General features: G+C 38.4%; 2 protein-coding genes across 4 annotated transcripts; one reads left to right on the top strand and one right to left on the bottom strand.

The window, feature by feature from the left end:
- The first annotated feature begins 1,221 nt into the window (after positions 1 to 1,221).
- Positions 1,222 to 7,605, top strand: LOC143448927 (uncharacterized). 3 transcript variants are annotated; one of them, XM_076948887.1, is made up of 18 exons: positions 1,222 to 1,337; positions 1,412 to 1,633; positions 1,782 to 1,946; positions 2,449 to 2,487; positions 2,722 to 2,886; positions 3,257 to 3,283; positions 4,601 to 4,717; positions 4,792 to 4,902; positions 5,023 to 5,133; positions 5,213 to 5,326; positions 5,409 to 5,519; positions 5,599 to 5,712; positions 5,800 to 5,916; positions 6,087 to 6,209; positions 6,354 to 6,476; positions 6,601 to 6,735; positions 6,864 to 6,973; positions 7,294 to 7,605. In XM_076948887.1, the coding sequence occupies exons 2-17, from the start codon at positions 1,429 to 1,431 to the stop codon at positions 6,962 to 6,964; spliced, it is 1,878 nt and encodes a 625-aa protein (XP_076805002.1). In that variant the 5' UTR covers positions 1,222 to 1,337; positions 1,412 to 1,428; the 3' UTR covers positions 6,965 to 6,973; positions 7,294 to 7,605. The 3 variants fall into 3 exon arrangements, with proteins under 3 accessions (XP_076805002.1, XP_076805003.1, XP_076805004.1); XM_076948888.1 differs by lacking the exon at positions 4,792 to 4,902; XM_076948889.1 differs by lacking the exon at positions 5,023 to 5,133.
- Positions 7,606 to 13,590: 5,985 nt separating this feature from the next.
- LOC143448386 (uncharacterized) lies at positions 13,591 to 23,509 on the bottom strand. Its single transcript, XM_076948110.1, has 7 exons — positions 16,563 to 23,509; positions 16,251 to 16,396; positions 16,002 to 16,044; positions 15,748 to 15,887; positions 15,301 to 15,489; positions 14,923 to 15,079; positions 13,591 to 14,700 (listed from the first exon to the last, which is right to left on the bottom strand). The coding sequence occupies exons 1-7, from the start codon at positions 20,084 to 20,086 to the stop codon at positions 14,502 to 14,504; spliced, it is 4,398 nt and encodes a 1,465-aa protein (XP_076804225.1). The 5' UTR covers positions 20,087 to 23,509; the 3' UTR covers positions 13,591 to 14,501.
- Positions 23,510 to 25,426: the final 1,917 nt, after the last annotated feature.

The following is a 25,426-nucleotide window of genomic DNA, read 5'->3' as shown; positions in this document are numbered from 1 at the left end:
AATTTTTGTCTGTACCAGGTCCTTTGCGCCTCAGGGTAAAAGTGGCAGGGTGAAGCAGTGCAATACAGCGATAACGACCTTGCCTGAAATTTGAAAGAATGTACCGTTTCTCTTAAAGATATTATTAACGTAGCACATGCCAAAGGGCGTCGAAATAGAGACAGATATCTTGGTACAAGTGGACACTGCAGAAAAAAATGTTTGGATTGCTGTGATAAATTTTACAAAAGAATGCTACCGAATGCTATTGTTAATTCCCTATGACAGCTAAAACAACCATGCTATCGTGAATGGTAAATCCACCAGTAGATGGTAAGAACAACTTCGACAAGACAAATATTTTGATAGATGTAACAACAAACATAAGCAAGTTTTTTTCATTTCGACAAAGGTTTAAATGTTTTAAATTTTTTTGTTATGTGACGTATTTATAACAGTATGTCCTGGCCCCCGGTTATACGTTGCAAACATAAATGTGCTCGAGTAGCTACGTGACGATCAAATTTATTTAACAATCATTGGGTAAGCGGATAGACAAAAAGCCTTGAGATACAAAATATGCTTATCGTATGATAGCACGGTTTCAGGCTATGAGCGATCTGCCTGGTACAGGATTGTTCGGGGAAACGCGTAAACGGTACTATTGCTATGTAAAAAGATTCTTGCAAACACGCCCAATTTTGCGGTTTGGGACCGGAATGAAATGAGTGATTAGAGTACCCATTTCTAAGCGCTCGCAAGTAATATCCTTCAGACTTTATCCAGTAAGTGAGTTTAGAGATATCCTGTGGTTTTGCAGCATTCAAGAAAAATTGAAAATTACAAATAACGCCAACAAAGGTAATGCAGGCTAATATGTTTAGTTTTAATGATTCGTAAGCAGTGGGGGGCAGGAAAAAATCTAACATAGAAAACGCAAATATTTTCTTATTTATCAATTAATTATTCATGTAAAAGTCAAGAACAAAAGTCAATGCAGCAAAAATGACAAAGTTTTTAAGCGGTTATTTTTATAACAAAGGGTTCTAAAAGTCTGGAAATTTATTTACATTTCGTTCTAGAGAGCATCGATCCGGCAAACTGGAGTTTCATTCGCATTAGAAATAAAACAATTTCAAATATAGCGTAAATAAACAATCGTCTATTCTAGTACTACAGCAAGTATTTGTGTGGTTGTTGACTATTTTGATAGATCTCATTAAAACCAAGCTAACTATATAGTGCAAGATAGATCAGGATCGGAAAAGAGGCGAGGACCACAACGGTCGCGTAAGATCTATCTATCGAAAGAAAAGGTTTGAGCATAACAGCGAAACGACGCAGCTACGGTACACGATGTATGTCGCGATTAGAAATGAAATAAAAGCAGCGGTGCTTGTTAATAAAAAAACTTATTTTTGTCTATGTCCAGCTTCGTCCGAATTGAGCATGGGTAAAATAGTCCAAATAGGTGTCATTGTGGCCTTGGTCTGCGCGTCTTTTGCACCCATTGTTTCAAGTCAGGGTCTTAATCTTAATTTGGATTTTCTGGATTCAATTTTCACCGGTTTAAGTCCCGACATTAGCGCTGCTGAAGCTTCACAACTTTCTCTAATAACACTGCTGGGACCGAGACGACGACAGACTAATCACCGTAAGTATAATGTTAACTGTAGCTAGAAAGTTTTACGCATTGTTCATGCAAAACATGTGTGTAAGTCAAGTAGGCCTGTATCCTAGCCAGCATAAAATGTTTTCCGCTTTTCCCTAAACCTGTCTTAATTATTGTTTGTTTTGAACAGGTTGTCCAGCTAATCAGATTCCCTCCCGATGCCCGCCTTGTCCTGTCCCATGTGAAGATCGGTTTAACCCGCCATTGTGTCCATCGGTATGTCGGCCTGGCTGTGCTTGCCCAGTAGGGACATTTATGGACGGCAAGCGCTGTGTTACAGCGGATCAATGCCCAAGTACGGTATATGGTATTTAGAACATATATGTAAATACAGTATCATCAAATAAGTCGATTAATACACTATATACAGCAATGAAAAATGATGCTCTTTTCAACATATTATTTCCGAGATTAATGGTTTTGCTTAAAATTATCTTATATCTTTTGTTGAGATACCTGATTAGGTTGAGTTTGTTTATGAAATATTTTGAGTTTGGTGACATTATCGGTTTGGTTAAGAATTACCATTGATGAAATGCATAATGAACAACATTATGTAGGACAAAGCAAATGCTTGTTCTTTAAAACTGGTTTAGTACTTAATTGAATGTCGAAAATTATAACCAACTTTAAGGTACAGCAAAAATGACGATATAGCTTATTTAGGCAAATTCAAACATTAAAATTTGTATATAGCCGACAGTGTTATTAATCTATTTAAGTTTAACGCTTGCATAATAAAATGAAAATTTCACAGCAAATAATTCTATTAACACTAAACGTTTTAATATGCCCAGGCGTAACGCAGCCGCCCATTGTGACACCAAGACCTCCAGGTGAGAATCTTACTTCTACATATATTGCAAACAGCATTGTAAAACTTTTGCTCAAGTGCAATTTAAACTGCAAGTTACTACAATTTATGACAACCGAAGCACCACACGTCCTGTTTGTAAAAGCACGTTCTATGTAATAAATAAGTAAACCGGTGAAGTTTGTACACCTATAGTTATACGAACTATGAAATATGTTTTGAAATCTTTGAAAATCTCTAAACCACGATGTCATAGGTTGCCCGGCCAATCAGATACCATCTCGTTGCCCACCGTGTCAAGTGAGATGCGAAGACAGGTTTAACCCACCGGTTTGTCCAACGGTCTGCACGCCTGGCTGTGGATGCCCTGTGGGCACTTTTCTCAACGGCTTTCGATGCGTCTCCGCTGCCCAGTGCCCAAGTAAACATCCGTACTTCTATTGCTGTTTACAAACAATTGTAAAGTGACCGACAAAAGCACTACTCGCCATATACCATTCTGAGAGAATAAAACACTAAATAGATACTAACGATTACTTTTGAAACCCATCTCATAATGACAAATACGAAAAACTAGTCCATTGATCACTTGCACGTCAAAGCTCGTGTAACTAGTTTGTTTTTGTGGTATTAGAAGACAATTTTCCACCCCGTCAACACCACCACATACTGCTAACACGGGTGTATATACATTAGATGTCCTTCATAATATTGTGAAATATGTATAAGAAAGCCGTGCATCGATTGTATAAAAACGTTACTGAATAACTCTTTTGTTTTATATAACGCAGGAGTCGTCACTATTCCACCACCTACAGGTATATTAATCTGAATTTGTATAAACTTAAAAACGTAACACTACTTACAGTAATACAAAAATTACTGAATAATATCTTATAAGTATTCTGTTTACGTAAAGCTTGCCTTTTTTTAAAAACATGCTGCAACCCAATGCCGTTGGGTGATAGACCATCTCTGCATATTTTTTAATATAATAAAACACTTATGACTACTTTGATTAGTGGTTGCATAAAAAATATTTTCGTATTGACTTGTAAGTCAACCTTAGCATAACATGGCAAACATCGTAGACGTATACAAAGCCAGTTTCAAAGGAATATTTCATTTTACCACACCACAATAACATACTCACTGTAAATTATTTGCGCGTTTACAAACAAGTACTGTACAAGGTAGGTGTTCCCAAACAGGTAACGACATGGAAAAACAAACTCGAACGCATTTGATTTTATACAATTTAAACAGCTGTTTTCTGTAAAAATACCGTATGCATTTTCTTTGCGCCTCGCCATGTCCAAGTATTGCGATACAGATAATACCTTTATTAGTTACAAAACTGATAGCGCTAACGTAATATTTCACATCAACCTCAACATCACATAAACAAAATTGTTTATAGGCCACAGATGCTTTAACTGCATAAGCCAAAACCAGCCAGCCATGCACTTGAGGCTGAAAACAACGTAAATCAGAAAACACATGGATAGCTGTATAAAGTTTAGGTGCCATATCAAACTACTTTATAAACACTATGGCAATTATTTTCAACGTCAACATACTTCAATTCATCGTGACCATCTCTCAATTACATGTCACGCCTAAAAATGAAACTGAATGAGTATAGGCTTTACAAATGCAAAGTACTATGTTGACAATCACAGCACGGTAATGCGCAACCTGAGAAGTTGGTTAAATATAAACCCGCGCTAAATCGTGGTTGTCACGCCCTGCAGCTAACCAAAGGCCGTTCAAGAAAATACTGTTCCAAGATCGTGGGAAGAACACACAATTTTGCAATTGCATGCACAGTCTTAATATTTTATATGCCCTTTACAAATGGACAGGGCGAAGAGTGTTCTTACAATAACGCGTCGCAGAAATATATGCAGAATGTCGTGGTTGCCTTTTACTTTAGATAAACGTTTCGAAGTAAAAATCACCTACAAACTATTTTTCGTTGCGCGGTGTTGACGATTTTAACGCTAAATTTTCCCTTTAAATACATTATTCCTGTTTGCAAGTGATATTATACTGTAGCTACTGTTACACTTCTATTAAGAATCGCCAAAAAAACATGCGTTCCATGGTAAATAAAATAAGTACATCTTTTGCAGTTGATCCTTGCTTAATCTGCAGCGAATTTGCAACATGCGATCTAACTGGCGATGTGAGATGTCGCTGTCGCGAAGGCTACACCGGGACTGGAATTGACTGCGTATTGTTCGCAACACGTATGATATTCTAGTACTCAGCTCCCTGTTTTGCTGTACAACTTTTACAGCATTAATTTTGTGTTTTCTAACAGCCGATCCGTGTGGCGTTTGCAGTCAATTCGCAACATGCAACCAAGGATTGCTTGGCGGGATTACTTGCACTTGTAATGACGGTTATGTTGGAAATGGAAGGACTTGCACTCGTATGTACCTTTGCCCCCATCTTATACACTTTGTTCTAAAGAAAGAAATTAAGAGCGCATGAACGTGTTTTTCCGAAGTGAGTAACATTTTTTATAATTGCGCATTGCTTTATTTCGTAGCTGATCCGTGTGGCGTTTGCAGTCAATTCGCAACATGTAACCGAGGATTGCTTAGCGGGATTACTTGCACTTGTAATGACGGTTATATTGGAAATGGCAGGACTTGCACTCGTATGTACCTTTGCCCCCATCTTATACACTTTCTTTTAAGGGAACATTTCTGCTAAATGCCCAACGTTGTATTTTACAGTGGATCCTTGCAACGCATGCAGTCCATTTGCAACCTGCTTTCCAAGCGGCATAACGTGTCGCTGTAACGCAGGTTACACTGGAAACGGAGCAAACTGTGTGCTCTTACCAACAGGTGAGAGAAATTTAGTGCGCATGAACATGTTTTTTCGAAGTGAGTAACAGATTTCATTATTGTGCATTGCTTTGTTTCGCAGTTGATCCATGTGGCATTTGCAGTGAGTTTGCAACATGTAACCGAGGATTGCTTGGCGGGATTACTTGCACTTGTAATGGCGGTTACGTTGGAAATGGCAGGACTTGCACTCGTATGTACCTTTGCACCCATCTTATACACTTTGTTCTAAAGGAGCATTTCTGCTAAATGCCCAACGTTGTATTTTACAGTGGATCCTTGCAACGCATGCAGTCCATTTGCAACCTGCTTTCCAAGCGGCATAACGTGTCGCTGTAACGCAGGTTACACTGGAAACGGAGCAAACTGTGTGCTCTTACCAACAGGTGAGAGAAATTAAGTGCGCATGAACGTGTTTTTCCGAAGTGAGTAGCAGATAATATAATTAATTCGTGTATTGCTTTATTTCGTAGCTGATCCGTGTGGCGTTTGCAGTGAATTCGCAACATGTAACCGAGGTAATCTCGGAAGAATCACTTGTGCTTGCAACGATGGTTACCAAGGCAACGGCAGGATTTGCGAAGCGATACGTGAGTGCGCGTTACAATATTATGTTTGTGACGTTTCATATATTTATTGGTATTTTTGAGCATTTTCGTATTTACAACAAAACATAAAATTATTGAAGCAACAATTAATGTCACTTAAAACCATGGTTTCCCCTTGCACGTCGCATTTATTGTGTTGTGCTCCCTTGCAGCACTGCCATGCGGTGGCTGCCTGGCAAATGCCGAATGTATAATTGACAGTCGTGGCGAAGAAACCTGCGCTTGCAATGACGGTTTCGTTGGCGACGGAAGAGTGACATGCTATCCAATTCCAGGTAAGCAAGTTAATGCAGTCTTAATTGCCTTTTAGTTCCTCTGAAGCAGCAAACAAACTTTACAAAATATTATAAGTCAATGCGATATTTCCAAAGTTGTTGATTTTTTATAAGTTTCGTAAAATTGTTTTGCTGTTTCTTCAGTTGATACTTGTAACTGTGGCAGTTTTGGAACCTGCGTGCCAAATCCACCTCCAAACGGACCTATAACGTGTGTATGCTTCGTCGGGTACCAAAGAGTCGGTAACCAATGTGTTCCTACACGAAGTAAGCACAATAAATTACCAAGGCGATATTAAGGACGGCTGAAACATTTTTCCGGTTTTTAAGAAATATTAATATAGATGAAAAATCGTCCATGTGTGGTTTTATGAAAACGGTCTTTCGACAGGTTTGCCTGTGATACCTGCGCGACAAAGCGTAATATCATGCGATCCAGCTTGTCAAGGAAATGCAGTTTGTATTAATGTCGATGGAAATGGGATATGCCGGTGCCCTTACGGATACATAGGAACCGACTGTACAGGCAAGCACGAGCAGCAGCTGGGTTACGCAAGTTATACTTTGGCGTAGTCAAAAGCTATAGTGATATGGTCTGATATTGTGCAAACTATACTGTAATAGGCTAATAGCAGTAAAATTTGATCTTAACAGAGACTGTGGACAATCCAGAAAGCAGATGTTTTCCATCTTGTCAGCCGTCTCAACGTTGCTTCTACGCAGCAGAGCAATACGCATGTTTCTTTGAACAGTAATATCGAAAAGTAAACGAAAACGTTTTTTTTTCTACAGTATATACGAAATATACAGTACATACAAAACATTGCAAGTAGCTCTCTCTAATATTTCTTGGATTATAGCGTTGTCGTCTGAATCGATGAGTTAACTCCTTACCGTTGCAAATTAAAGGAAAGTAACAAATATGAAGTCTGATTCAACGTTTCCAATTTGTCTACTCATAGATCGAGATTGTATCTTACAGTATATTACGTACACATCCACTTGGAAGCAATTTTCAAGTGTATCCTACTACGTATTTTGCAATATTCTATGAAAGTCCTAATCTCTGTCATTTGCTTTTTAGATTTTTGAGGAAACAAAGCACACTTTCCGTGTAATGTGTTCTGTGTAAATAGGTGTATAACTTTTACCGCGCTATGGAATTGCCCTCAAACTCACAGCCATTAAGGAGATTACTTGCATCATCATGATGGCCAACATCCATAAACTTTTTCTTGTTTTAATCAACCACAAAAAGTTTTTCACCTCTAGAAGAGCATTGCAATTCCAAATAATATATTCTCAAACAAGTTGTTGCGGGCTTTTGCTCTATCAGTTTTATTGTAAAGCGAATATTACGACTAAGAAAAACTAACAAAATATATATTTACTGGAATATTGGACAAAATTGTTATGCAGGAAGTCTGTAGAAGGGTACAGCACAGATCACAAGGCAGCAACATCTATTGAATTTAATTCTTCAACAACGTAAGCGCAGTACTTTAAAATGGCGCACATAGAAATATACTGTTCATAATGAATTTTAGCATACAGACGATTATACCAGGTTTGAAATTATGCAGCGCGCTTTAGCTGACAAGCATTTTTAAACACCTTTCTACCCACGGCTGGTAATTGCAAAGCCTATGTTTAAGAGTCGCAGAAACCATAAGCCATAGGTACCATATGTTTCTAACGTGGTCAACTGTGCTTTCAAAAATCTATTACAAATAGAAAAAATTCCGAATCTAAATTTTTAAAATTAGATCAAGTTAGTATTTAATTTGTTTGACTAGCATATTCCACTAAATGTCCCGCCAACTTCTGGATGGAAAAATTTTTCTGCTAGACTTTTGTCCTATTCCGGAATTGCATTGTTTTAATTCGTGTATTTAATTCACTTTCATTGCTTCGGCCGTTTACAATTACTCACGAAAGTTTTCTTTTCACTTGTTGGGTTGCAAAGCATCTTTGTTACGATCCGTTGACTGAAGTAGGTTAATATCGCCATGACGTTATTATTTGATAAAGTTGCACTGCCCTTTACCCCGGTTAAACACAACCTGTTACATGTTAACAACGCTATCTATAAACATTCGATTTAGTTATAATCGGTAAGGGCCGTGCTTATAATCATAATCTTGCCCATGCTTGCTAAGGCCGGTCCTCTCGTTCGTAAAATATTAGCTACAAGCAATCTAAGTTAAAATTACAAATTATAAAGCAGCCCAGTCTGCGCTCCTGTTTTGTTGAGTTATGTTATTCACATGGATTCAAGCACTCGCAACGGTAATCCGCCTGCACTGAAATTATGTGTTAGACTCTAAACTTTCTCAGTTGCAGTTACCACAGTTTATAAAGCAGTTCTTTTCCCCATCAAAAAGGATTTTTGTCACAATTAACATGGCATAACTGAATCGTCAAATGACATTCTGCATTTACCGGCCAGCATAGTATCAATAATAAAGATGCTCTTCTTCCAAAATTAAAAAAGTCATACACAAGAGAAACATACTATTTAACATAGTGTTTAACTGTTTGCTTCAGTCTGTTTGGGGGACAGAAGACACACAGATTAACGTGCAACTATCACAATCCAGGGACAGTATATTCCTGTACCAATTTAATTACTTTTCCTTGCATCACTAACATTTGAGTAATGTAGCTAACAGGACGACAAACAAGAATTCCAGAGGCAGAAAAACAGACGCTTTGGTAGATAAAAAATAAAACTTTTTTTTTTAATAGGCTATGCCCTATGCAAAACCTTAGTAACAGAGTATCCTTTGCTATCACTGCAAATGCCAGCTTAAAAATTTGCATAACCATTGAAACGTTTCTGTTATCAAAATAAATAAAAGGCACTTACCAATCTATGTCGATCACTGCAGCCCTTCCAGACACGATCTACGTACCGCATGCTGCACGGTAGCCCAGGCCCTAACCTAAAGCAACAGACTGACGAACGGATGCTAACGTTTACAACTTTAACTTAAAGCTAACCGCATTTAATCAGATAACAACAACAAAACAGTTCAGAACAATGTTTATAAAACCTTGGAAGCAGAAAAATGGTGATAAATAAACGATGTAGTAGTTGACAAACCACTAGCACAAGAACAGCCATTGACTTCGGCCCTCTAATAAGCAAAACTGGACTTGTAATACTGAAAAAACAATTTCATGTCGGTCAACACTAATATAAATCTGCACTAAGACGTCAGCAAGCAAACAGCGAACACACTCGTTGGAAACACGCAATTATTGCTATGCTGATACCTTCCATAGTTTTTGACACCCGATGGGGTGTAATTATGTAGTGTACAACACAAATCCACGCAAGCTTCGAGATTTAGTTAATACAGTATACGAAAGCTTGACTGGTAAGGAATTAATAGGTCATAATCTCTCCATACAATATCGCAATATTGGCGTGCAACAATACGTATTCTTGTGTTGCCAAATGCAATCACAGAATGATGTACTTACTGTACTGTACAAATGTCAATATACATGCCACGAAAAAAATCGTAGGTTTGAAGCTAATTTTCACAACTTCTTTCCATTTAACTTTAACTTATAGTTTAAGCTACACCAGATAGCTACGTTGTGCGTCCGGCGCACAACACTTTCTTTCTACACAGGTGCCGTAGGTTACATTCTAGCACAGACTCGTTATAGGATAGGTGTATGTAGAAATTCTGTGATTCCAGCATAAACCGTCCTCCAAAATACTGTTCTACTGCTGGTTACCTGGGTAGATGTTGTAATGGCCTATATTGCGTCATATCTCCCTCTGGTCTGCATTGTGCGAAGAGAAAGCAATTCTCGCTGTGCCGGTGCTCTACGTACAGTCCTCACTGTTGTGGTAGACGCTGCAGACGCACAGGCCAACAATTTGAGTAAATTGCGAGTGCTAGTTCGCCAGATCCAAATGAATCCGCATTAGTTTTAATTCGCTATGTGATTGAAAGCTGGGGGCTAACAAAAACACAAATGCAACACACTATATAGGCTGAGTATATGCTATAGCTAAACTTTCCATTAAAAGATGAAAGTAGTCAGCCTTGTGAGGATGGAGGCATTCGCTTTGCCCATAAATGAAAACACGGTCGAATAGACCTAACTTCTCAAAGACTGCAAAGCGTAAATGCGTAAAATCAACAGCATATACCTTATAATGCCCTATAAACTAGCACTTTAGCAACCCGCAACTGCAAGTCTTCAACACTAGAACCCGCCTTGTTTCAGACAAATCACGTGATTTCATACCAGTTTGTGATTGGAGTGTCGATTCCCTTCCTTATAAAATGACGACAACGATTATGAAACAGCATTGGCCAATGCGTACACTCAATTTATCCCAACACTTAACTCGCACAATAAATGAATACCTTGCATGAGCTAAGCTAAAAGAAAGTTCTAGCCTATTGGATACGAACAAAACCTGTAACATAGCTTAATCTTTTCCGTTCTTTTGGAGTATAATGCAATGCGGTTTGAACCGTGTATCGTTTATGAAGAAACGATCAACCACCAACCGAAAAAACGACCAACTTTCTTGGTATTAAATTTTTGAATGTTTTACCTGAACCAAAAAACTTCCACTATCATCAGTCAAATTTAACATGATCATCATACCGGGTATTTCTCATTGCTGGCTGTGATCATTCTAAACCAAGGATCTCTGAAAAGACGTTCTTTGGACAAAATTGACTTGAGACATTGCTTTTTTTCTCATATTGTGTATCGTAATATCTTACTGTAGCACAGATATCGTAATCGCTAGTGTGTATACGCCATAGTCGGCGTATCCACTATTCATCACAAATACCGTAGTTGAAGAGAATGTAGAGGCATAATTTCCCAATGGCAATATTATACTTTTTATTTGATTCGTACTGTCTATATTTTGGTGCACTTGTGGGCCCCAATGTTGGGCCCTCTCTTGGCCACAGAAACGGGATTCCAGTCCCTAGAATGGAGTTTCTTTTTTTGGTTTTCTTTAACCATCCATTTGTTGTGCACATAAGATATTCATTGTCATTTTAATCAAATCATGTCACTTTATATATTAATTTCTGCTGTCAATAACCATGTTTTTAATGTTAGGGAACATGTCCTCTACATCTACCAACAGTGTAGCCTAGTTGTTTCGTTGTTTGTGTTATTTTGGCCTTAAATATTTTGGCCTTTGTTAAACTTAGAAATCATTTGTGGGTTTGGTGGCCATGCTAACCTACCATCTTATAGCATGATTCTATTATTGCTATCTTGCATGTTTTAAGACCTTGGGTTTTGCCACTCTTTCGTGCTCGTTTATTGTTCGTGAGCATGTGTTTTATTGTGCTGTAACTACAACGGTTAGCAAGTTAACTTTCGCTCCGCATAGTTAACAGAGAAAAATAAACGATACAATTCAAGATAATTTTTAACTACTCCTTTCTTTCACCTAGTGATGTTTGTCTAACTTTTTATCAAATGTTTTTTAAACCTCTCATTAAGGGTCAGTAGACCCTTCAAAAATATTTAATGTGCTTTTTAAAAACTGATTAAAAAAAAAACTTCAAAAAAACGCAAATTTCCTGGTTTGTTTTATTGCTGTAACTTATACCTTTGGTACAAAGAGAAGTAATTAAATAAGGAAATACTCGAATAATTTTGCATGTGACCACCTAAATTAAGCTATATGTATATACAAGTTCATAACATTCCTGACAAAATCGCATTTATCTCAAACTTTTGCAATGGTTTGAATTGAAAAGACTACAACTAACACCAAAAGATCTTTCATCCAGCACATTTTCACGTTACTTATGCATGCGACTTGAAAGTTTTCAAAGCGTCATCTGCCAGGGTAAACTCACACTAAAAAAGACGCTGACCGTACTGCTGGTCTTTGATTGGTCTAACCGGATTTCATAAAAAATGACGTTAAAGTTCAACCTCTTCACAGAAATCGCATTATTCAAGATTTTTCGTTTGTCGTCACTGAAACTTTTATAAAAATATAAGGTTTTAGGCCCCGTATGTGCTTGTAAAAAGGCCAAATTTCTTTGTTTATCTTATTATAAAGTGAATTACTAAAAATGCAATTAATCGAAAATCCCATCAGGGGCTCTCTGAAATTTTGTCACTTTAGTATGCCTTAGGCCATACGTGTCAAGCTCCCGGCCCGCGGGCCACATCCGGCCCGCTTTACAATAAAACTTGGCCCGCAATGTTATTTTATACAATGAACTATTTCCGGCCCACGAGATCATTGTACAGTATAATTTACTTTTTTCAAGCAAGAACAAGATTATAACAAATCGCACAATACAGCAATACAACAGTTGCCCCATCATACAATAGAATAAATCGATCTATTCCAACGCTCGTAATTTAGACTGTTTTTTTCTTTATTGTTTCTTAATTCGTTAATGCTTTTGCTAGGAGATGAATGAAACATAATGATGTAAGACTAGAATAATCAAAAATAGCCCTGTCAAAAATCGTCAAAAACATCAAAAATTTGGTGTTGTATCGCTGCCTGTTTCCAATTCATGCACTCTTGTCACGAAACGTTCAATCAACTTTTATCCTTACGGCCCGCGGCGTTAAATAAATTTTGGCCCCTGTATAGCGATTGAGTTTGACACCCCTGCCTTAGGCTATTATTTCATGAAATCCTACTGAAATCACATATCACTAACGTTTGCAGTAGAATGTCAAAGTCAAGAATGTAATTTTGGGTCAAAAAAGTCAAACTTTATGAATTCAACTACAATTCAGGCTAACCTAAACACGCGACCTGGCCGTTTTTTACGCGCCATTTGGTAAAGTAATCCCCGCATTTGGTAGGTATCCCCATTCCCCACACTGAAAAACAAAACCGGCCATGCTGGCCTCTGATTTGTATAAAACACTTTTTTAACCCTTACATAGAACGTCCAACATTTTCACGAAAAACATAAAGTTTTAGGATATACGGCTCCTTTACTGGTGGCTGGTTCCACGACAATTAACCGTGGGAAATTGACCGCGAACAAACTGACCGGGGACAACTGACCGGGGGACAACTGACCGTGACGTAAATTTACCTAGAACCAACTGACCTTAAATCATATTATCACTTAAATCATATAATTTGAATAAACAACAATGCTAATTTGCGTAAAAAATAAAAATAAAATGCGTAGCGGTTGATTTGTGTCGCCGGCCAATTTGTTGCCGGTCAGTTGACCACGACCAATTGTCGCCGGTGAATTTGTTCACGGTCAATTGACGTGATCCCCTGGTGGCTCCACTTCACGCAAACAGGCTTGCACGAACCGGTTGGTGCCAGTTTCATCAACAGCTCTCGATCTTTTCTAAAAATGATGTAACCACGACTAAAGTGTATCGAAGCTCACAGTATAATGACACACTGTCCAGACAACGTTTATTAAACATAGAAAAACTATGTGTATATAATAGCAATTGAACTTCGTAAAAAAACTCTTCAAAATGTTGTGAAGTTAAACATAAACAAGACACGAAGAACATTTCAAAATTAATCTTCAACAGCGTAAAATCTGCCCTAAGTTGTAACGCGCCCTAAGTTTTAACAAACGGGAAAGCAGCTTACAAAATGCACGTGCACGAATCTTTTCAAAGTTTTGGCAAAATTTAAAAAGAGTTAAACTTTTTGAAGTATCTAAATGTGCAAAAGACACAAAATGTAATGTAACAGGGCAACGAAGTAACATTCGCAGAAAAAAAATGTCCTCCATAGATCGTCATGAAAATTTGGCGGTTTTAGCATATGGAACGTTTCTTCTATGACATCAACACTCCAAAGAGATACAGATAACAAATAAGTACGTTTACTTTAAAATAGGCCTTGAGCAAGGCGTTTCTCTGTAAGCGCTTGGCAAATGCCATGGAAACTAATTTAGTGGTCATTTGTAGCATAAAAATATCTTAGAAAATCATAGGACTAATGCTAAACTAAAACCTAATGTGATGGAGTTGCAAATGTGGAAATTTTGAAAGTTCGGATGCAGCGTCATGAACATATGCATAAATTCTACGATGCAACCTGGTGTAAAAACATTTTTACAAAACTTTTAATGAGGTAATGAGCACGTTGAATAACAACGGACAAAGATCGATTCTAAACATCTGCGAATACCATAGTTCACTTTCGCAGTTAATCTTTTAGCACATACTGCATTTTCTGAAAACCACACACTGAAAGCATATGGTTGACTGAACGAAAAAACAGAAGCACTCAAGCGTAGTTTAGATCACATGACCAGACAATGTACATCATGAGTCCTTGTCCTGTTTGCTCTTCCGTTTCAGTTTACGATTTCGTTCGTATTTTATGGTGTCCGATTCCAACATACTGAGCTCGGTGAGTCTCTGTTGGAACGACGAGGGTGGATTGATGCAAGGGTCGGCAAATCCTCCGTCTTTTGCCGATGTCGTTTCGTAACGGGAACCGTATCTACTGGACAGTCGCGATCTGTAGAACGTACGTAAGACAATTTCATGACGATATACAAAAATACATCTTAATGATTAATAATGTCTTTAAAAAAGAGATAATAGGCGCAAAACGTTTGCGTTTTTATGTTTAACATACAAGAAACGTGTACAACTGTACATTCTGTACATAATTCGGTAGGCTTTGCTTCTCAAGCGCAATTCTAATAGGCTTTTTCAACTTGACATATATCATACTTACTTATTGGAGTTCCCGTTCTTTTCGCGGCCTTGGCTAAATTTTTGGGAGATGTTAGAAGTAGAGTTTAAGCTGAGAGATCCAATGCCGGAAGTATCTGCTCTAGCACCGGGAAGAACTGGACTGGAGCCGTAGTAACCGCCACCGTTCACGGAGAGATCTTAGGAATAAACGGCAAGTAAAATCAACTCTAAGCCAAATGATCTAGTACCAATCAAAACCATGAGTTACATGTGCTGCATCAGTAATATTTTACCGTTTTCGAGACGTTTTGTGTAAACAATTACAGAGTATAGAATAGACCTTAACAGTTTTGTGTCGAATAAAAAAGTACTGTAGTATACAACATGCCCTCACGGAGTATATATAAGACAAGCTTACTTCCAACTTTGTAGCTCCAATTCTCTCTGTCCCTGTTCTGTCGAAAGGTGCTCATGCTAGCAGTGTTGGCGGATAAGGAAGATGACGTGAGATTACTTCCCCCGTTTGCTGAGTTACCTCTTGAACCGGGAACAGGTGGTGACAAGTAACCTGGCGATTGGTGGCGCCCCTGGGGTGGGTCGAAGTTCACTAAAGTTGTAACGACACGAACTCTTATGAATTGAATGTGTAAATGACTTCTGATGACAAGCATGTATGTTTTATTGGAGAATGAAGAATATAAATTCAAAAGCTATTGCCACGTTTTTCCTAAGCTGAAATAGAAAGCAAATGTGCGCAAGACACAAAATAAAACAATAACTTAATAAAAAAAATTTACAAAATTTGATAATGTTTGAGACGTTAAGGTTTCAACACGTTTTTATAAATTTAAACAATCTAACTTACGTCTTTCTTCAATTCTGATTAATGACATCGGTACGGTCTCCTTGTACCCACCAGTAGTCACGTGACCAGCTGGGGTAAGCCGTCCACGGTTGCCGGAGTCTGACAGCTTTTCAAAACGGGAATTTTGGGACGTTGGCCCGCTGACATAAAATAACCGAAAATATTTAGCACAAGTAAAACTATTTAGCGTAAACAATAGATTAACCATGTCTTATATGTAAAGCGCTGAAGCTGGTATTTTAAACCTCACTAACCTTTGACCGTCAGAATTGCCTTGGGTGTTTCTTCGCCGATTACCTACGTATAAGCATTTAAATACATGAGAAATATTTTAGATACATGATACGCTGGTCATATATCTCACACCAGTAATATAAAACTGTTAGAAGGTTCTTAATATGTAAAATAGAATATAACTGAAGTCTAAAACTCAGTAATTTGAATAAATGGAAGATATAAGTGGCTCAGAGTAAAGATGTTTACATCGTACAGTAAATGCTTACCAGTCGGGTTTTTCTGTTCTTCACTGGGCGGGCCAAAGGCGGTAAACGCGTTTCCAACGCCTTTGTATCGACTACCTTCGTCAAAAGAAACGTCATTTGTTAAACGGTAAGAAGCAGTTCCCGAGTCTGGCAGAATGGCCGCCGAGCTAAAGAAACAAAAACATCCATTTCGTGTGAAAGTTTGTTTGTAAATACAATCACTTGTTAGTGGTGATTTAGTGTTATAAAGCAATCACATACAGAAGACCGTAAGCTTATGATGCAATCGGAGACACAAATCCCTAAAGTCAGTAACGTCCCGAGCTAACTCACTTGGGGTTAGTATAAGTAGCATTTAAATCGGGGAGATTGGGAAGTGATTGATGGTATAACGAAAGACGGCTCATGCGCTCAATATCAACGCTCTGGCGACCGTAATCGCAAAGAAGAATATCCTGAGGCACAATCCCTTGTTCCTTTGCAGCTACCGCAGTGCTATCTAAGGAGCTCTTGCGTTGCTGTTCATGGGAATACAACTCCTCACTTATGTCAACTTGGGATCCGAGGAAAGGACTTAAAGTGACTTTGCTAAGAGTTTTGTTTGAAGTTCTATCCCCAGGCATGGTATTCGAGGACCCAATGTGGTGTTCAGGATTTTCAATTTCATCGTTCAAGTCCTTGGTTTCAGCAGCAAAACCTGTGGTGGCTTCCAGTCTTTCCTCTCTCTGCCCAAGATTGACTTTATTTTGGTCGTCAATGCACAGTGGAAGTTGAAGAGACTGTTCCATTCTCGTTTTCGTACGATCATCCTGTGACTTCCTCTTCCTCTGTCTGTGAAGCAAACTGTACCGAGCTAAATTCGATTTGAATCCTCCACCTGCCGAAATCTTCACACAAATTTGGTCATCAGATCCCACGCACGAGCCAAGCTGGACTCTCCTCCTTCTCTTCCGAGGTTCCCCACTGCTTGCTTGAGATCGTACAGGAGCAAGGATTTCGTTGTCAGATGCAGTGTTTAGGAAGTTCAAAGATTGAGACCCGCCATCCTTAAGCAGCAGGTACGGCTGGACGTTGCCCCCTCGTAGACACAGGCTGTCGATATTAATTGTCCCTTTAATGGACAATCGTCTGGTCGTATCGTTTGAATTTTCAGCACATTCTGCGTTCATCCGATTATGCTTTGAAAGAGCAGTTTTAGACGGATTCTTGACATTTATGTACTTGGTAAGACGTTGGTGATTCAAATTATTAATTCCGTCTTTGGATGCGAGTTTGGACGGAATAAATACCCGAGACGAGTTTTCAGTACCAGCGCTAATGTTCACATTGCCGTTCGTAAAATTTTGCTCGACGCTGTCAACTAGTTGTTTATCGTTCATTGAGTCATGATCTGATGGCTTTTCAGAAGGATATATGGTAGAATAGGTATATCCTTCTTTTTGTTCAGGAAAATAGCTCCCGTCCTTGAAATGTCGAACCGTAACTTTCCGTCGCAGGATCCTAATTCCTTTCAATGGACTCAAATGTCCGGATACATTATATTCTTGCGGGATTGACGTCGGGGCTTCGTCAGCAATTGGCGGCATAACAACGATTGGGTTTACAGAGCGGCAGGATTTAATAACGAGCGACTGAAGCGGTGTGTATTTAGGCTTTTCGGTTTTCTTTTTTGAAGATGTCAAATGCTCGTCGTCCGTAGAATCGCCAGCACATTTAGCTTCAGTATCTGTACCGACGCTTTCACGCTTTGGTTTGTGATAATTATTTCCCTGCGTGTTTTCGTCGTTCTCCGAGCTTGCGCTGTCCGATTTACTCAAAGTTTTTATATTTAACGGACTTAAATCGAGCAAGCCTTCCGATTTCAATGCTACAGTACCGAGCCTCGCTTTTCCGCTGGTTACTAGAATTCGTGCCGTGCCCGGTGCAGTTACCTTTTTATAAGTCATGGAAATAGGCTTCTTGTTCAAACCATTTTCGCCGGCTATTACATTTGACTGAGCCTTTAAAAAGTTATCCATGTTGATGACCGTGGGCTGGGAGGAGAAACTTGCATATGCGTGAAAAGTGTTCGGGTTGGTGGTGGGAAAAATTTGAAAACGATCCGAGTCCAGTTGCGGAGAGGAATTCGGAGTGGGAGGTTGAATTTTGCAGTTAGAACATTCCGACGATGAAGCGACTGAGGGACTGCTGGGACGAGATGTGACCGCTGGCAAATAGATGTGTTTATCAACAATACTCTTTTCGGCCACTAGCTCTTTGGCTTGCACTGCTGGTGGTGAAGGACAGAACGACTGCTCTGGAAAAGGGTTAACCTCGACTACTTTCACGTTCAGTGCGGTGTTGTCGTTGCCAATGATGCTTAATTCACTTCTGGCTTTCTTAATTTCAGTTTCCTCCGCGTTGCAAGCTGTTTTTTCAAGGATGTTTTTAATTTCTTCGCGCGCCTTAGCTTTCAGTTTCTTCAATGCCGCTAATTCAATCTCATCTTCTTTCTTTCTTCTTTTAATCTTTCGATTGTAGTAAAAAGAACTCGGCACACCGGCTTTTGTGCCCTGTACCAACCGCACTTGGTGAGTTTGTTCACTCACTTCAGCTTCATCTTCTGTGCTGGTGAGCGGTTCCTGCTTCACCACACCGCCCGTGCTAATGTCAACTACCATTGCCGTCGGGGGCACGGCACCTATATATGACAACTGACGCTGAGTGAGTGGTGAACGACGTTTACTTTTAGATTTATCAGCTTCAATTTCTAACGATGCGATCAACGGCGCCGGAGATTTGAAGGATTTACGCCGACTTTCCTTTACAGCATTTGGCATGTTTTCGTAAGGATCCTTGTACACAAAAGCTTCATTATTGTAGGCCTCCGCATTGTCCAGTCCACTAGAAACTCTCTCGAGTTGACAAAAAACGTCCGGTACCAACACGTCTTGGTCATTTACGGGAGAGAGATGCAGTCCAGTGCCCCTTGTGTTAATTAAGAGGCTCGTTCGTTCCACGTCAGCAACTGCGTTTGTGAAAAGCCTGGAAGTACTTGTTGGCTGGTCTTTACTGTCTGTCAAAGCGTCCAGGAAAATACCATTATCACTGTTAGAAGGGTTTGAATTCATTTTACCATGTTCCACATCATAGCTGGTGTTGTTCTTGTCACTAAAGCGTCTGGTCTGTGGACTGAATTCGACGGGTTTGCTTAAGGTGAATGAGTTATCGGGGCCAACAGGCCACACAGGAACCTTTTTGCTGTTCAAAAACGGTTCAATCAAGCTGAGCTTTCTCAGCGATGAGAGTACATCGTGGTTGCTGTTAATGTTTGTGGTAATCGTGGCAGAATCAAAAGCCATTTCGCGAGTTGATTTTTGGGTGATTGACTTGCGTAATTCAGACCATTTGTTTTGTTTGCCGTATCGTCGATCTGCTGTGGGTCTCTTTAAAAGAGCAACTTGTGATATCTTCCCTCTTGCTGCAAGGTCCCGGTTCATTTTTAAACTAACCGCCGGCGGAGGTTTAGGCTTCGTTATCGAAGTACCAATACATAATGGACTTTCATAGAGCGAAGATTTATCGCTACTTTCGACAATGTTCGCCGCATTACGATCAGCCTGTTCCCGTCGAATTCTATAAAATTTCTCGTTGGAATCCAAACAGCGGTTACCGATGTTTTGCCTTGCAGCGGCGATGTTTTTTACACAGTCAGTTTGTGCGGCATTATTCGAAGCTGACACTGCGGGCTTCCGCGCATAAAAACGTTGAAAACGTTCATTGTGACCGTGGTCAAGGCGCAAATTTGCCGCGCTTTGAAAATAAGAGGCTTCGCAAAAACCATGACCGCTGTCGTCCAGCTTACTTATTTCTTGCATGCTGCATTTGATTTAGCATAGCAATCCACGCCAATCTGCATGAATTGAGCTTTAACAATTTTGCCTAAATAGACAATTCAGTGCATCAATAATTTCAATTTAGGATTTTTTTTTCTGAAATAGAAAAGTTTAAAAAACTGCATAATATTTTGTTCAAAAGGGTGAGTGAAGTCGTGATATCTTGTTCCTCTACACAACTGATACAAGAACACGAGTTGCGTTGATCACAGCTATTTAAAGTAAAGTATAAGAACTTGCTACTATCTGCCTAAGAAAAATCGCCAAAATTTAACGTACGTAGGTACTATCGTAAGTAGGCTATGCAGGTATGTAGCTATAGTTCAAAACATATGTCCTTACAGCACTGAAAATGGTAAGAACTACATATATTACAAAATGAACGTAACAGCAACGGAACTGACCGCAACCAAATCAATCATTAACGTAACCTTCTATCAAGTCCAATCATCACAACACTTTTATAATTTTCTGTTCGTCTAACACTAAGGCCTTTATTATTTGAAAATTGAATTAACATCCAGCTGTCAATCAGATTGAAGGAGCAGAAATGACTGATCAAATATAATCTGCCTTCTTAAGGGGATATTACCATGATCGCTTGTTTTCTTAACGCAGCTGATAAATGGGGCTGTTTACTATGATATGGCCTGAAAACTATGAACGTTTACAGCAATTCTATAAGCTAAAGACATAATCATAATCATCACTTGAAAACATTTTAAACCCTGGCGTAAAGCACTGATAGAGTTCAATCATAAACTCCACACTGCAGAATATTTTAATTTATGTATCTATTTCATTCCCTTCTTAGTAATAAACCTATGGGCTCTAACCCGTAAAAAGAATAACTTGAACACCCAAGGAAAAGTTGCATTTGTATGATCTGGGTAAGAAATTTTTCCCAAACCAGCTCACAGCATACGATTCATACAAAATTGTACAGTGTGATTTTCGCAAGCACTACTCCAACAGAAATACTTGAAGGCATTACAAGACAACTTCTGTCAAAAGGGATAAGAAATATGCTTATTCTGAACGACCAGGCTTTTGTAAAAGAGATGGAAACAGCGCTTAAAATAACAAGTTTTTAAATCTCAATATCGTTGGACATTCCGCCAAAGTTTATTACCGACAGAGATCAGAGCAGTCCTGAACGATACTTGCTCCGTACTTCACATGCCGAGGTTGTCATGTCGGATTACAAAAAGCTTACACTCAAAAGCACAACTAACTTGAACACTTTCCGTGACTGCAAACTGTTTCACAATGAAAGTACTGTATGCATAACCAAGATTGTCCTTCAGTGACCCGTATATGTCCACATCGACGACCAAAGAACTAATATAATGTATATAATGCTGATAATATAAACAGAACAGAAGCCAGAATAGGATCAGATTTCATGGTTTTGCTGGAAATACTATTCAGCGAAAATGACCCAAGTTTCTTCCATAAACCATCAATCCTAGTTACCATAAACTTCGCCTCACCTTGCCGTTCTGTTCAACCATGTTTCTTCAGCTTTGCCTTTATGGTCTTACAGAAAAAGCTACATGTAAGACATTGTTAACCCAATACTATAGCACTGAACAGGTTGGTAGAAAATCATGGTTTAATATCCTTAAAAACCGCGCACTTTCTCTGCCAATACACACATTTGAACTGCACACTGCGATCGATTGATTGGCTGTGAAGGGCTACTTAACCCAGCGATAATACCTCTTCTTACCGTATGAGTGAGCGCACCCAACTCCTTCTTTCGAATGAGAACAAAACGGGTTCAAAAGACTAATTTGCAGCGGAACCGCACGATGTGTTACAAAACGGTAAAATTTGAAAAGCAAACATTCATCACGAGTGCAATGTCGGCATGAACGGTATCACCACGCGGTTTAGTAACTCACTAACAACTATCTTTACTCCCAACACCACAAACACATAATCTATCAAAAATGAAGTGTGATCATTAATTGAAGATTCCTAAACATCTTCGCTGAGATAATACCGCTACAAAACACGCTCCACTAGAAATTTGTTGCAATCGAAGTAATTCCAGAATAGTAGTATATAGGTGTCCTGCAAATACATATAATCAGACTTGCGTTCTAACACCCTAAAAGCTCCATCTTCAACTTTGAGAGGCCACAATAAGAAGATATGAAAGTTATAAGTATTTACAAATAGCTTTATAGATGCCTTAAGAACTCCACCCGTGCAAATACCTTCCAAAGAGCCAAACAAAAGTTAAACCGACGATACTAACGCGCTCACAAATGAAGTTATTGATTCCCATTACCCCATCGTCGTCCTTCAAGACAGATGCTAGCTTATCCATTTCAGGTATGTACAAGATTAAGACAATAGCAAGTTATTCGTGGTGTGGGTATCCCAAACATGAGGTGGGCTGGCTCCATGGTCTGTCAGTGTTGGAAAACATTGCATGGTATTATAACAGTGTGGAGAGGTAGGTTCGATTACGACCAGAAATATGAGAAAGACAAGATTTGTTTCTTGAATCGTTGGAGTATAAATATCATTAGACGCGAAAATTGATAAAGAAATTGTAAAGTAAAAAGTTTAGGGCCAATTAAGAGCGATTTAATGCGGGAAACGAATGAAAGATTAATACAATTTGGTTTCGTTGATTAACAAATACTGTCGGATAAAATCACCAGTAAAAGTACCACCATTGAATTAACAACTGCGCTAAATCAAGTAAACAGAACACTTAATGCCGAAGAACAAAAGATCAGAAGATTTTCTCAAGAAGTATTCGGTGCAAACCCCTGTTGACAGGTGCAACGTAATTTGCATTTAACATTAACGAACTTTGGTGATAGTAGATCGCCCAAAAGAGGCAATTTAAACTCAGCATATTTTGTAAAACCTGCCAACTGAAAGAATGTTGAATGACAAACACAAAGGATGCTTGACGGCGCCCACATACGACAAAATAACATACTGTTGCTGGGTAGGCTTTCAACCATGCAAAATGGACAAAAGGTAAACGGCAAGCGATCATTCACAACAAGATACTAATTTTAACATTGACATTGCATTATCAAAAATCTACGTCCTTATCATTGGATAGAGACATCAAGTTAATGTCAACTGCTTAATATTAACTATCACTGTGTTTAGAAACCGTAGTAACAGTAGTTAACAGTTTACAACTTTGCACATATTTATAATATAATATGCGCCATGAATTCGCTAGTCTAAATTCATAAGCACTTTGTTCATGTTTGACTTTACGATCTTGTTCAATTATACAAACGCAAAGTCCTGCAAAATTTATCAAATTACTTTCGTTCAAAAACAACCAAGTTTCCTTAATTTTGCCAAACAAGTCTCAAAAACTAACAATACAAACCCCTAATACTTATTAATTGTATTAGCATATTTAACTTACAAATCGGCTTGTCCGAGGTCCCTGAGTCTTGTGTGATTTCCTTGGGCTTTGGTAACACTGAGTGGTTCTAAAATAACAACGATTTGGTAAGCAAAAAATATTATAGCATTGGTATCAAAATTTAGGAAATTAACAACAACAACCAAACCATTTATTTAGAAATCATTCACCAGATGCTAAATAAGGTGACTTGACTGACTATGTTTGTAAGTCGCAATGTCTTTTAACAAGATAATGGTAAGCCACCATTCAAAAATTTAGGACGTTAGTTTCTGTACAATTCTGTGTTCAACCAGTAAAACTTACTGAGAGTTTTTATTCTTTGTCTATCCAGTAACTTTCTTTCTTGTTTAGACTGCCGGACAGGATTACTGGTTGCGTTATTTCCAGACTGGTCTTTGCCTATGCCTTGAGTGGCACGCACAATGGATGTGGTGATTCCATTGCCTCCATCTCCATGGAAAGATCTCTGAAAAACACACGCGCATTTAAAACATTCTCTACTCTACTCTACACAAATTCACTACTCATCAAACTTGGAGCTGAAATTCTACTGGTTTTCCACCACAACCCATGAAAACTCAACTTTAGAAAGGAGTTCAGATATAATTTACAGATAAAAGTAAAGTAAAAAGTAAGCAACTTGCCAAATGCACAATTTGTCTACATTTCAGGTAATTAATTTTTTATAGTACCTGCATTGAATATAAATCAACCGGTAATTCCAAATGTAATAAGGGCATCCTGTAACCGTATTGAGGTCAATATGTTCATGTAAAAAATTAGTTATCCAAACAAGTTTAACACAAATTAACCAAACACAATCAGAGTTGGCCGACTATATTGTGTAGAATAATAATGTATCATAAAAAATACTGTTTTACGTAACCTACTGCTGAGTAATACACTTGAGCATCTGTCAACCTCAAACCATGCCAACATCAAGCAGCTCAATATCTCACCTAAATTAACCATTCCCGAAATAAACAAAGATACTGTGCAAATCAACTGGACTAATGTAAGGTATCAAAATAAATCTGTTTAGCTTACCAAGTCTATTACTCTTACATTTCAGCTATAAACAAGCTGTTATAAAAGGTGCACTAAGAACCAGGAAAATTAGCTGAGTTGTCAAGCAACCAAAAACATAAATCGTATAGATCAAACAAAGTTTCAATGAGAGGCAAAACAGGAAAAGAGCGTGAGAGGTTACACCAATTAAAATCTGACACCCTATCATTTGTATAGAGCAAACGTTACACAGCACACTGAAGAATAGTTCTCTGTTCATTTGGATATCGCTTGCTTTTTTTGCTAGGTGGAAACAATTCAAATCAAAGTTTTCATAAAGCCTTTGTTCAATACTCTAGCTATCTCTCCATTTCTGAAAACTCTCCAATCCTTGCTTGAACATATTTGTTATCTGGTTGGATTCAGAGCTTAACAAAAGGAGAAAACAAAAAGCAGGAGGGGGCTTTTCAAATAGAACCTGTTAAGTACACACAGTATATCTAGTAACAGGGCAGTGTAGTACACTTATAAAGTGGTTCAGGGCTTAGGTGGGCTTTGCAGTCAAAATAAGCACAATCAAGTGGTCTAGTATAATTGCTTACAATGCGGTATATATTTACTACAGCACGGTATGGATATGTAGTATAGGTAGGTAGATTAGTTGTGGAATGAAAAAACTAGTGTTAAAAAACTACTTAAATTTAACATCTGGCATCAAAAGGATGGTATGGATGTTTTAATTTTTAGTACATATCATCTTTAAATTTAATAAAATATCTTAAAAATTAGATAATGATCACAATTTGTAGACACTACACTTGCTTAAGAAACTAGTATGAAAAGTATATAAATACTTTTCAATAACTTACAGAATTTCGCAGCTGATGTGTTTTTCC

Source organism: Clavelina lepadiformis, chromosome 3 (genome assembly GCF_947623445.1).
Source record: "Clavelina lepadiformis chromosome 3, kaClaLepa1.1, whole genome shotgun sequence".
NCBI classification, from domain to species: domain Eukaryota; kingdom Metazoa; phylum Chordata; class Ascidiacea; order Aplousobranchia; family Clavelinidae; genus Clavelina; species Clavelina lepadiformis.
Note: the sequence above shows the minus strand (reverse complement) of the source record. Positions and strands in the feature narration are given on the sequence as shown.